This window comes from Falco rusticolus, chromosome 12, assembly GCF_015220075.1.
Source record: "Falco rusticolus isolate bFalRus1 chromosome 12, bFalRus1.pri, whole genome shotgun sequence".
Lineage (NCBI taxonomy): Eukaryota > Metazoa > Chordata > Aves > Falconiformes > Falconidae > Falco > Falco rusticolus.
The window spans coordinates 14,286,275-14,300,335 of NC_051198.1; the positions used below are offsets into that span (position 1 = coordinate 14,286,275).

A 14,061-nucleotide genomic window follows, 5' to 3' on the forward strand; every position below is an offset into this window, starting at 1 on the left:
GGAGTGTAGGAGTGGTGGTAAGGTTAATGGAGTGGGAAGAAGGGAAGGAGGAATATGGAAATGAAAGGGGTGTAACTACAGCTCACAAATAGCCACAGCCTCTTTCAAAAACTGTTTTGAACCCCAGCCTCACTAACATGTCTCTGCGAGTATTTAGATGGACTTGCCTAGTCCACTTCATGGCCACATAGTGAAGCTCTACCCTTGCCTTTACCAAACCACACCCCTGCAAATCTAAATCGACAGCAGATATAGATAGCATGGCTGAGAATGTGCAAAACCTTGAACTTTTCACTGAAGGAAGCCATGCCCACTCAGCTGGGTGCCTTGGTTGTTGAACCTCCTTTAGCTGAAGCAGCCTCCTTTAAGTCTCCCTTAGCTGAAGCAGTTCAGGCTGTCACTCTTTGAGTGGGAGAAGCCAAATCTATCTTCTGGCTGTCAGCCTGAAATGCCAAGTGGCTGTTGTGTCCTGCCTGAAGGCAACCACGAGGTTCCTAAGGGCCACAGGAACTGTAATGGGACAGATGTCACACAGTAGAGGAAAGGGAAAATTAAGACATATAAGCCAGGAAAGCGGTGGGAGCCAGAAGAGACAGACAAAAGGGGTGGAAGTGTTACCCTTCTGTGAAAAATGAGTTGGGTCGTTACTGCGTAGACCTGAGTAGAATATTGTTTGAAACCAGTCTCTGCTCTCCCCATCCTGAATCTTGCTGTTGTTGTTTTAAAGAGTGGTCATTTTACAGTAAATAAACTGTGATAACCCCAAAGCCTTTTCCTCCCTCTCTGTGCCAGAGGAAGCTAAGTTTATCCCAAGCATTTCCAAAACCACATACCATTTGAAGGCACAATAACATATAGGGTCAGAAACTTTTAAATAAAAGCCAGTTAGAGCTTCAATCCATTTCCACCTTATTTTCTACTTTTATTGCACTCTCTGAAAGAAAAAGCCTGTCTCAAGCCTACACATTTTAACAGGCTGGCAGTTCTTTCCTGCAGATTTTGCAGCTTTCAGCTATTATGCCCCCATAAGATTATACTCTTCAGCTCCTGATAAACATCACAGAATTAAACTGCCTTGGAGAAGTCAATATCACTTGACCAGACAACATCTTCAGAAAACCACTTGAAATTATTTGCCAGAAAACTTATTTCCTAGTGTTTTAGAGCAAATCTCCCCACAAATAACAGATTCCTCAGCTACTATAGCTCTAGGCCTCTGATTTCTTCCTGTACTTGATACAAATTGTGTCTCTTACCCTAAAAAAATTGTTCTCAATTCAACACCACATCCCTTTAACTTTTTTCTTTGACATGTTGGTGTTACCAGAGTGGGGACTAAATGTCAGGTGCTCTCCTCAGTTTAAGCAGCTCTAAAGGATAGAGAACTTGGAGGCTGAAGTTTAAAAATAGGTATTTGCTTTACCTTCTTGCCTTCATCTCATGCCTATTGTATGTCTCAGAGATTAGTATGATAATTTAGATTAATTTTAAGAGCTTCACTGTCTGAAGAAATGCAGCACAGAAGAAAAATCTTTAAACCTGGACCTTCTTCCTTAAATGAAAGAAAGCCTTTCTCTGGCAAGCCTTTTTCACTTTAAGCCACCGGTTTCGTATCATTTATTAAAAACTGACAGACACAAAAGCAGCCAAAGAAGGCAGTGTCCCCCTCAGATGTCCAAGGCATGTTGCTTACCCCTGCTCTTGTATTCATTTCCCATTCTAATCAGCAATTAAAAAGCAGACCAATTAGCTTACTATTTTTCCTTCCTTTCCAGCCGTGCCAGAGATGGAGTTGGCAAAACTCCCAGGCTAAGAGGAATAGACAATGTCTTTTGATATTTTCTGTGTCTCAGGTCTTGATTTGTTCCTTTACTTTGTGCTAACTGCCAATGTACAACCGACAAACAGCAGATATGAAGGTTGCCAGAGAAAGACAACACAGCTTTATGAATAAACGCTTATCCTCTAGCTTCAGAAGCTTGTGACATCTATTTCAACATGAACATGGATTTATTTTGCATTCGCATGCACATATTTTTCAGTTCTGCCCAGCAACTAGGAGTATGTAGGAACGAGTGCTCCTCTGCACTCAGTTTATTTTGATTAGTAGGGGTAGGGCCCAACCCACAAGTGAGCACAGTTTTTTGTCTCTGATCTTACCGGCATTAGGGATTAAGATACTTCCTTATACACCCAGAAACTTAACTAGATAAACAAAAATGTGATCGAGTGCCCAAAACTGTAAGTCCACAGAACAGGGCAAAGCTGTTGACAGCCCTTGAACAGGATTTTTGCACTCAGTGTGGGACTACGGTCATTCATACAGAGTGTATTCATTCTCCGTACAATTAAAAAGCATATCATGGTGCCACACTCTGCTTTTATATTCAAATAAGATTAGAAGCATGTCAAAGTGCTTGCTTTTTTCCTGAATAAATAATACATAGATCTAATTTGAAAACACAAGTACTTTTGTTTGGCATATTTAGGAAAGGATCCAAAAGAATTTTATTAAAGGTTAGCATGGGAAATCTCAAAGAATGTCGATGGGGAAAAATGTTAACTTTTACTTTAGGTATTTTGTGTTTTAACCTCCTCACCCCAATCTCAGAACTCATACTTTCAGGTTTTTTGTTCTGCTTTCTCTGTCAGTCACAGCCCCACCCTAGCAAGGAGAAAAGTCGGGCAGGGGGCATTTTCCATAACTTCCTCCATGCAGAAAACAACACAACCATATAAAATATGAGCAGAGATTGTCACCATCTCCATTCTACTCTTTCCTATGGGCAGCAAGGAGCAACAAAAGGGAGAAAACTTCTGGTACCCCAAGAAAAAAATATTCTAAAAATAGAAAACGAACTCTTAATTCACAGTTGTTTCAGTTCAACTTGTGAAATTCAAAGCACTTATTAAAATATTTCCATCAGAATATTTCTCATGTCAATATATATATAATATTTGTTATACATATAAAATACATTGGGCTTATATATACAAAAATATAAAATCTATCTGTATTAACCAGAAGGAGTTCTCCTACAGGCTGTACTTGGAAACTTGGCCATCAGAGGAAGCCCTCCTAAATAAAGTGTGCTACCTGGCTTTCAGGGAGCCTCTGTGCAGGATAAAGCCTCCAGCATCCCAGTCCACCTCAATGTCCCTTTCCAGATAAGCCTTTACGATGTGAAATAGCAAATTTCCTTGATCAGCAAGCTGAATCTTTGTGGGTGTTTTGTTTTGAGTCTCTGTGCTATCAGTTGTAGTGCTACTCCCCGTGCTAGGGTGTCTGTGTAGTCCAAGATAACCACTGCTTGAATTTGTTTTCATCCCAAGACACAAAACACCTGCTTGGACACCTATCTGTTTTTCCACAAAACATCACCCCCCCAAAAAAACCCAAACCACTACCTCTTATGAGTCTGGTTTTCTTGGGAGCTGGAATGGAAATCAAGGCAGTAAGTGAAGGTCGGGAGTGCACCGCTTTTCCCCCAGAACTTGCCCACATGCCACATCAGCAGGAGTCACATTAGCTGCAATCCAGAAGGTATCTGCCAACATGCAAGTGAAAAGCAATCCTTTAGCAAGCTCTTCAAGTACCCAGGCTGTGCGAGTCCTGTAGGTGATGAACTCGTTTTTCATGGAGAGCTACGGGTCTGCCAGGGAAAGGCACTGTCACGGGTTTGCTCTCTGTGAGATGCACGGCCCTGGGCCCCTGGCAGGGCTAAGGTGCGGAGCCGACATAAAGCCACAGCCTGCAGTCATGTACTGGGAAGCCAGGCAGTCCCTGGAGGAAGCCCAGTCTGTGTGCAGGTCAGGGGGGCTCTCTGAGAGCTTTCTGGAACAAGAAGCAGCCAAAATTGAACGGGTGCTGTGCTCAGCCCAACCTTTTATTCCTAGATATTACAGTATTCGTTATCTTACCACAGGGAGGTTGAGCCTTCAAAAAAAAAAAGAAAAAAAGTTTTTAAAAAACCCAACAAAACCCACCCAACCTTTGCTGAAAGGCACAAGGTAGATGTCATGAATTTAAAAACTCTTCCCGCTTGAACTACAGGGCAGCAGACCTCCCCCACCTCCCCGCAGGTCCTTGCAGAAGAGTTGAAAGAGGTATTTTTTGGGTGCTTCAGGACTTAAGACCAGCTATAGAAAATTGCCCTGAGTGAAATAGCATTTTCCTGTGTAAAACAGTCCTGAACCGCAACTCTACCTGCTATGTCACTGTCTTCATCTCCCAGAATTAACAGTTTTTCTTCATTTCCATGAACTGTGGGTATCATGTTGCACCATGCATTGTAAAGACCTATGATTAAAAAAAAAAAAAACCCAACCTGAAATCTTTTCACTTGTGTCACCTGGTCTGCGATTTTATCTATTAAGCTATTGTGTTCAGAGGAACCCGCAGCCAGGCATGGACCTTAAGAACAGCCACTTAACAGATACAGGTTTATCCTGTTTTCCTACTTCTTGCTACCCTACCCCCTATAAATTACAAACACTCTACTAAAATACTGAGGGCAGAAGGTGAACAATAGTCTGTGGGCTCCAACCTGCTGGGAGCTGATAGAAATGTTATCAGGTACATACCAGACTCGATGTTATGTCCTGCCCTCAGCTCCATGAGGGGACCCCACCTCCCTCTTTGGCTGTTTTTGGCATCAGTCACCTGTCAGGCACCTCTTCCTCCTCTACTACTCATCTGTTGTGGGGCTAAAAGATAAGGGTAGCCAATCTCTACATTACTGAAATCATGATAGAATCCACCCTGCCCTCCTGTGCCTACGCATCTCCCTACTTTCCTAGCTCATGCCTCAGCAATTCCACTCAGTTGCCTAAAAGCCAAGGTTCAGTCTACTTGCCCTCAGGCTGAGGCTGTCTCCGCTTGTGCAGATGGCTCCATCTCTGTCACCGGTATCACCAAGTCACGTTTTGCTACCCATTAAGGTAGGTATTATCCATTTTCCAAGGTGTTTTAAGGAAATTACTGGAGTTGAAGGACTGCAAATGCTTCTAGGTTGCAAAATGGTGAGCACTACTGCTAGAAATCTTGTGAAAATTCATAAACAGCTACTCAGATATTTTAATAGCTCTGGCATAAGATTCAGATAGCAGTCAGATGCCCATTTTATTTTCCTGGAGTACTGATCAATTCTAACACCTCCTGTCTCAGTGCATCGTCTTGAAAAACAGCTCCCTGAAAAAACACAAACCCTAGAATAAACTTCAGTTTCTCTTTCAACAGCTGTCCAAAACCCTCACCGAATAACACTTTGCTATGCTGTTATCTAATTGAAGACTAGGTGCCCTTGAACTGAAGTCATCAAACCCATACAAATTCAGGCATCTGCTTGCATAAAACTTGCTTTATCAGCTCCTTAGGTTTGAGCTCCATGGACCAGGACCAGTCTCATCTGTCATCTGTGAGGTGCATTACAAGTGTAGGTAGTTGTAAAAAGATATCTAATTCCTTGATTGCTATTCACATCATGACAGAGAGGATAAATTGTAAATTTTTTATTGCAAAATATTAAAATAAATTACATTTTACAAAGACTTAGCAAATATTTACATACAGTGTGATTCCAGTGACGATCAGCAACAAAGAACAGACAGACAGGCATATTATGGAGTGATAAGAGTCAAAACTGTACAAACATCAAAAGTCATATGAAAGACAAGCTAATTTTTTAAAAGGAAAATCCATCACAAATGGAATGAATCCCACGAGGCACAAAAATTACAAGTCTACAACAAGAGTCCTTGGTTTGGTTTTTTGTTTCGTTTTGTTTAGGTCAACAGACTTGTATATTGCTTTTTGCTCTCTTCATCAGTGACGCTTGTCTGTCTCTACACATACTCTCCCAGATCAACTGGAGAAAAAAAAAAATTCTCAACATATACAACTGTGTCACCATGGATCTGTTATCAGCCTGGTTTTATTTCTACACGTTTTGTGATGTCCATTGCCAGCAACAGATTCACAAATCATTAGTTCAGAAAAAAGTAACACACGACTTTCTGTATTTCCTCAGTGATTTCGTACCAGTGTATCACATGTGTTTGCCTGCTGTGAGATATGTATCTGAAAATGATGCCCTTCTGGTAAAACCAGGATTTAATAGCACAAGACAAAACCAAGAAGTGTCACAACGATGTCAAGGATGGGGTCACATAGTCTATAGCACTTAAAAGGGCTTTTGTAGGAACAGACTTCTGTTGTCACATTTCAGGATTCTTAATTTTTTTTTTTTTCCAAAAGTACTGGCTCATCTTGGCAAAATTATTAAGTTCATATTGTGAAAGTGGACCCATGCTTCACATGATGTGACTGGAAATACAATCTACTTGTATGCAATAGCTAAAAAGAAGTTTCCACTTCTATTCCATCCCTTCCTTATACGTGCTTTCAAATTTTTTTCCTTCTTCTCCTTTTTTAAAAATACCCTTTCCTCTGTTTCCAGGAAGAGATCTGTCTCACCTATAAAACCAATTCCATATAATTAAGGAAGCTATTAACACAATTGATTAGCTAAATGAAATCTTACATGGCATCCAAAGAAAATGTTTCCAGGTTGACCAGATAATTGAAATAACTACAAGACTTTACCAGGTAGCACTGGGGATTCACTCAGAGGCACTTTTGGGGCTGAACAGGCCAAAATTCAGCCTGAACACCCCTCTAACTTACTATATGTAAATCTGAAGGCAGAAAGACATTAATTTAGATCCCTCAGGCAGATGCTTTTCTCAAGACATGGAAGACAGACAGGCAAAAAGCTGTCTTGCTTAGCACTTCAGCAGTTCCAAGATGGCACCATAATTTCAAAAACCCTGGGAAATGGTTCAGCTTTTTGGAGAGAGCCAGTATGAAAGCTATGCGCTAACTAACCCCCCTCCAAAACACTGAAAACAAGTAGGGCTTAAGGAGACCAATTGTGTTGGCCCCTGTGTAAAAAGGAATTTTTTCCCAGTGTTAGAATTATGTTAAGGCACATGGTGGGATGTCTTGAGAACAGTTTTGTGAGGTGCGATCATGTTTCCCAAAAAAGCGGGAATATTGTACTTTGTTTTAATAAATTTAAACTATTACTTTAAATCCCATGATACTTATTATGCAGACTTATAGTCTACACTGACTCTACACTGGGAAAGGCCAGAGAGCCACATCTAACTTGATAATATGAAACAGATCCCATCCATTCTCAGCTCTGGCATACAAGTGTACTTCACTATGGAGAACGGAGAGTCTGGGTTCCAGTGTGCAACATCCCCTCCCAATCAAAGCAGCCCAGCCAAGTGTCTGGGTTGTATTATTTCTGTATTAGAGAAATTTTTTTTTCTTTAAAATGAAGACTGGACTATGCTTTCCCATTTCATGCACTTTCAGCAAGCCTTTTCTCTCCTCACTGTCCTGCACCTAACCGTCACTGAAACTTTGATGTTTGCATCAATAATGGAAGACAAGTTGGAGGACAACAAAAGTTATATGGAGTGCTTTCTCATTTTAAGTTAATGTGCACTTTTTTAGACAAAACAAAGAAAAACAGAAGGCTAGACTTGCTACACAGGCATCTTGTGTATCATGCATGTAGTCTTACCTATCATTTCTTACAGTTACAAAGTATATCTGTCAACCACAACCCTTCAGATACATAGAAATACTGAAAGGGCTTGGAGTAATTTTAAAACGATTCGGGTGGAGGTGTCTATTACAACATCTCGATATGGCCTCTCCCTCTTTCTTGTCAGATATAAGTCGAATTCATCCAGCCACCCCTTCCCCAAATAGCTGTAATATAATAAAATTTGATTTCAAATTAGAATCTCTTCAGTGATAGTATCATAAAATATAGATTAACCACCAAATCCCATGATGCCAATTCCGCATTTTTGCTAGTAAACAATTGGCCCTAACCTTGTGTTCCCTTTCTATTTGAAAAAATGTCATATAAGTGGAAAATTCTGAAAAGACAAAAAAAAAAAAAAAAGACCAGTAAAGTCAGTCACTTGTTTCACAGTAGATGACTTCAAAACTTCCCATCAAGACGCTATCCAACCAGAGTGCCAGTTTCCCATATGTCCTCCTTCTTCTGTGGAAGAGGCCAGCAGCTGAAGCTGCAGCCAATATCTGCAGTTATTAGAAATAGCTAGTAATTCAAGATTAGCATTGCAAGATTCCATAAGCTCCTCTTAAAGAGCTAGTAAGTCTGCCAGCATTACACCAAAAATGAAAACAAGACAACTTTTAAATGTTCACTGAACTTTGGAACATTTGGACATACTGGAATGACTTAAATACTGTAAAACTAAACAGAACAACAGAACTTGACATGTTAAGGTTCAAAGGTCTTGGCTATTTTCTGTTCCAAGCAAATTGGATACAACTGAAGTCAGTACCTTTTGCCAACACGTAATCAAGAGCCTCATTTGAAAGAGTTGTCAGGGTTAATGCACAGACATTGAAAAAGCAAGAAAAATAAAACCATGGTATGATTTTCTTTGTAGCCAAAATAATTTGGGCATAAATGTTGTGAAAAGACATACTTCCTTCTCAATGAGAAGCCCATCTCCAAGCCAAAAGATAGTACTTTCAGGAGCTTAGAGCCAAAGTTCCCTCTTTAAAATGTGCCTTATGGCTTTAAGTCACTTGATCACATCTCAGTTTGCCCAAGATTTGACATTGCTCAACCTTCTTTAAAGTGGGATAGAATAACCATCGTATGCACATAGGTCAAACTTCAAAACAAAACGAATAAGCAAAGTGTAATCAACTGTTTCAAAAATCATCTCTCGTTCAAGTCTAGTCTGAAGTACCAAGGCAGAGGGGAACATCAAACAACAATACTGACTAACACACTGCGCAGATCAGCAGCAGTGCTACAGGTCCCTTCTGACAGGCATTAGGGCATTTGGAGAATATCTGTGCCTCCCAAGGTGATTTTTTCCTCAGAAGAACAGTGTCAATAAAACTTCACCTGTACATAGATACTGTATAAGGTTCATTCAAGTATTTCCTCTAGGAAATGGACAGTGGAAGGACACTTTCAACATTAAAAAGTTCATTGCATCCTGCTTGTGCTCATACATCCTTTGATCAATAGGTCTTCCAGTCATTTTACTCTTTTAACAGTTCTGGGGCTGACGTGCAGTTAAGCAGTCCAACTGGTGAGCTTCATCCCAGATGATTCGTCCTTGTTAGAGGGCTCCTTCTCAAGCCATTCCTTTGGAATTCTTAATTTTAATATTTTATTTATGAAATTACAATTCACTATAATTCGACAAGCACTGACATATTCTAGACAGATGTTTCAGAAGCTTCCTCCTCAGTCTGCCAGCGCACCTCAGCTCAGACCTGTGGGTCCTGGTATTCCATCTAAAGCTTCTCATTAAGCACAACTAGTGGTTGCACCATTGTTTTTTTTTTTTTGTGGTAACAACTTAACAATGGGCAACTTGAAAAAAAAAAAAAAAAAAGCAAACCCCTTGCTTTCATTTCTGATCAAAGCAGGATTCAAATCCAGGTTTTCAGAGGTGAAAGGCTAATGGAGTAACCGAACACATTTGATGCCCAAAACAGTCTCTTTGCAACAGTATAGTTACACTCCCAAACTAATTCCTCAATGAAATGCATAAACGCAGAGCAGGTCCAGTGTATTAACTAGTCTTTTCTTTTCTACTTCGTTCAAGAACCATGAAATCCAAAGAAGGAGCAGAACTCCAGATTCAATTGTTATTTTACAAGTTTTTCAGATAAGCAAAGCTGATGGGCTCAGAAACCAACTTAGGATGGGGAAAAGACACTGGAATTTATTAGTTTGGGACTTGCTTTCATTTTCAAAGAGACAGGAGAACCTGCAAAAACATGCTTTTCTCCTTGCTCTATTAACTTGTTCAATATGCACTGACAATTTCAGAAAACCATTGTCAAACATGTTCACGTTGCTGCTTTCACATTGCTTACTGTATTATACTCATTCATCAGTTGTTCGTAAGGCACAGAAAGTTCTAGCTCGTTATTGGTAAAGGTAGATTCATCAGAGGATGGGAACTTTACCAGTTTTTTTGCAGTTTCAGATTCCTCTGCAAGATTATCATCCATGGAGGATTTTGATGTTTCCTCATCATCTGAGATATCTTCCTCTTCATCATCATCTTCATTTACAAATGTTATATTGGCATTCTCAAATATTAAGGGTCGATAGTCTCTGGAATCCCATACTTCGCCTTCTTCTTCACTAATCCTGTCCAGCTGGTTTACGAACATGGTTCCTTCTAGAGGGCTGTCTCCAATGTGTTTATCATGCAGAGGTCTCAGTACATGACCATTTTGAATGTCCAGGGAAGCCTCATCATAGTCAAATGACTCTGTCTTTGTGTAAGTCACCTGGGCATCTATACTAGGATTCTGCATATTTTGTTTGGCATTTTCTACTTTAATCATTTTGTCATTGTTTGTCTTCAGGGCCTTCTTCCCAATTTGCTTAATAAGATCATTGTAGGTCTCTTCCTTCTTTGAAAGGAAACTGAAAATGTTGACATCCTTTGAGGTACCCATTTGAAGGGGTTTTTTAGACCGAGGATGGTTGTCAAATGACTCTTTTCTTTTTTTCCTCCGTTTCTTGATTGCTTTGTGGACTTCCACAAACATACTGACCTTCCAGTTAACAAAGAGTGAAAGCCAAGCTAGTCCCAGATAGATCCATAACTCCACAAAGTATCTGTAAAGGGCATGATAGTTTGCATCTGGATTTACACCTAGAAAGAAATAAAACCAAGAATGTTACTGAAAGAGGACTCACAGCTGATAAACTTTTGAAGTTATGAACCTGAGAACTACTCCCCTTCCACACTAACAGCCTAGCTGTTTGAACACTGAGAGGTGGGAAGGGGAGATCTGAAACCCATCTGAAAGACAAAGTTCATCCCAGGTCTTCTACTTCTTGGCTGCATGTATTGCGACCACTGGACTACAACATAAAATGGCAGCATATTTATACTCTCCTTGTTAGCTGTAGAAGTGAACTTTTTTCCTGTTAGAAAATTATAAAGCTTCTCCCTGACACTGAGATATGGATATAGTACCTCAAGGAAGGTATGGTACCTTCCTTGAGAAAAGGATTCAGAATTCCCCTTTCAAGGACCATCTCCAAAGCCCTGAACAAGGAAGAGGATTTTATATAAACACGAGATTTAGGAGGGAGACACCTGTACACTCAGCATTTCCTGTTGACCAGCTCTAGACAGCTGCACAGAGAGCACTGCCCAGAACTTGTGCATCCTGCTTAGTATACTGGATCCCATTCAAAGGTGCAGACTATCATGGCGGATAGGATAGCTCCTTGCCTGAAATAAGGACCTGGGACATCTGAAAGGGTTATGAACTCCAGAACTTGGCTCCAGAGTTAGCGCAATGAAGGTCTAAATATCCAAACCAAGAGTGAAGAGCCAGATCTGGTCCATTGGATCAGTACCAAGCTTTAACTGAATCTTCTATTCAGCAAAATGTCTTGGAAAAACTAAGAGAGCACCTTTTCAAATTACAGTTTGGAAACAGAATTGCCACACTATGCGTGTAGTGAAATAATATATAAAACACAATTACTGACCAGCAACAAAATCTCCAAATCCTATGGTAGTGATAGTGATGAACGAGAAATAGAGGCCTTCAATGTAATCCCATCCTTCAGTCACCATAAAAACAAAGGGAGGAATAACCAGATGGACCAAGACACCCCAAACAATGAAAATAGCTGTGCATGTTATTTGTGCTTTCCTCTGTAAAGGAAAAAAGGAAAAAAAAAAAAGTCAGGAAAAGATCTCCAAATTTTCTTTTCCCACCCATGACACGAAGCACCATCTGACAGTATCAGACATTTCATCGTTTTGTGCTAACAGTTTACCAACCATAACTAAAAGTCACTGACTTAAATAAACACACACCTTTTTCTTTATGCAAAACTCACTATTTTTACATCTACTTGCTCAAACAAGATTATTTCCTCATAGTTTTCTTTCACATTCTTAAAAAGTTTAAGGAGTTCCTGATACTTTATAAATAATGATATCAATAGGATGCAGACATAGCACTCTAGTCTAAAAAGCAGTCAGCACCTCTGATTTTCCTTTTATTGGAGTGGAGAGGATCAGAAGTGTTTAAGATGCTTCTTTCCTATTTATGTTTCCAACCTTTTGCTACTCACGCAACCTCTGCCCGAAGTTGCACACACACACGCATTTCACCATCATTTTCTGTACTTTCTTCTCAGGTGTTGAACCAAGAAAGTTCTTGCTCTGTTTCTGACCCCAGGACCTAAACCAGTCCCACTGTCCTCCAGCTCCAGGCACTATGGCCCTGCATTGCCTCCCATCTCTGTGCAGAGTTAGAACTGAGACAGAACTCATTCAAGGGGGGGACAACTGACCACCACCAAAAACCCAACAAAAAGCCACAAACAAAACCACCACAAGTCAGTAACTCAGAACAAAACATTACTTTCCAGTTGGTTCACTGCACAGCAGGAAGTACTCATGCTAGCGTAGAAGCAGGTTGGAACAAAGCAGGACAGCTTATTCCTGTGCCAGGGGAGCTTGCACAGAATGTCTGTGAAATGCAGCCTCACCTACATTTGTCCTACAGGTTTCTAATGTAAGGAGATACATGTCTCCTTAGAAGCTGCAAGATCTATATTTACAATCAAAAGTTTCTACAAGATCTCATTTTGCTAAAACTTCTTGCAAAACAAACTTATCAGGCTGAATCCCCCTTTACAGTTATTTCTATGCAATGCCATTTGTGAAATCATATTTGCACAAATTTTCATTTACTACAAGATTAGCAGGGACGCTTAATTCATGCATCAAAAATACACAGCACAAGGGTAAACAAGCAAGGGCCTTACCAGGCTTACTCCTCTTTTCGTCAGAAACTGGCCCAGCCTCTTGGCACGTCCTCCAAAGAACTTCCCCAGAGCACTGATCCATGTCAAGCAGAGAGGAACTCCAAAGAGCCCATAAAATATGCAGAAGAGACGCCCAGAGGGTGTCTTTGGAGAAACATTTCCGTAACCTAAAAGAGATAAGTATGCGCACAGTTGGCTCTTGCTGCAGAGAATTCAAGGCAATTCTACCTATGCACAGAATGTTGTGTGGGCTTCTCCTGTATCACATGCTTCTTGCTTCACCATCTCTAAGGACTTTAGCCTACCCCAGCTGCTGATCTTCTGAATCTGGATGATTCCAGTTCTACTATAGCAAACACGTATTCCATTAATGCAAGTGAGAGGATTACTACATTTTAAGGGCTGCCTAGATTTTGTGCATCTTTTTCTTGACGTGATGAGATAAATATGAAATAAAGCCCATCTCAAAACTTCTGATGATTCCCCAGGCTTAAGCAGCAACTGTTAACAATGTGACTGATTCCACTTTATAGAAAAAAAGCTCAAAATTCATCCTGAAGCTAGCTTCCACATGAAAGATTCACTACACACATTTAACTTGGGACCTGGTACCTTTCCAGAGTAAGAGGTTTGTGAGTTAAGTGCAAGGTGACTTGTGACATAGCAAGGTATTTAAACTGAATTTAGTTCTTTGCTGGTCACAGAACCCAACAGGGCATTACAAGCTCAGGCTCCAAAATCAGCATCCTATATTCTGCCACAGCTTTCTTATTTCGGTGTATTCCCAACTTCAACATTTTGTGTTGTGAGTTATATTATAAGCTGGGTATTGCGAGTTTCAAACAATAAAGAAAAACACAGTACTGCATTTGGTTTCACAGCAAGACTTTCATTTCTGTACATGTCCAGCCTTCTCTGGTTATTTTGCATTCCTGTTTTTTGGCACTGTAGTTGTAGCAAGGGTGTAGCAATACCATGTAGCAAAGATTTTTCTGTAAAAGCAGAAGGCAGATGTTGTTGAGCTCTGGAAATTTATATATCAAAGGAAGAAGTAGTCTTTCAGTGCAAAGGGTTTCACAAGCACAAATCAGGAGTGAGATTTAGAAGACAGCAGTTGTTCTACTTTGCCTTCTTTAAGAGATAAGATTGTTCTGCAAGCCAGAAA

General features: G+C 40.3%; 1 protein-coding gene across 1 annotated transcript in view; it reads right to left on the reverse strand.

The window, feature by feature from the left end:
- Window positions 1-5,496: 5,496 nt before the first annotated feature.
- KCNK5 (potassium two pore domain channel subfamily K member 5) overlaps window positions 5,497-14,061 on the reverse strand; it is a 36,808-nt gene continuing 28,243 nt past the window's right edge. Inside the window, exons 3-5 of the mRNA XM_037405384.1 lie at window positions 12,897-13,063; window positions 11,604-11,772; window positions 5,497-10,752 (exon numbers count right to left, since the gene is read on the reverse strand). Coding sequence (XP_037261281.1) covers window positions 9,932-10,752; window positions 11,604-11,772; window positions 12,897-13,063 — 1,157 coding nt within the window. The 3' untranslated portion in view covers window positions 5,497-9,931. The remainder of the gene's footprint in view (window positions 10,753-11,603; window positions 11,773-12,896; window positions 13,064-14,061) is intronic.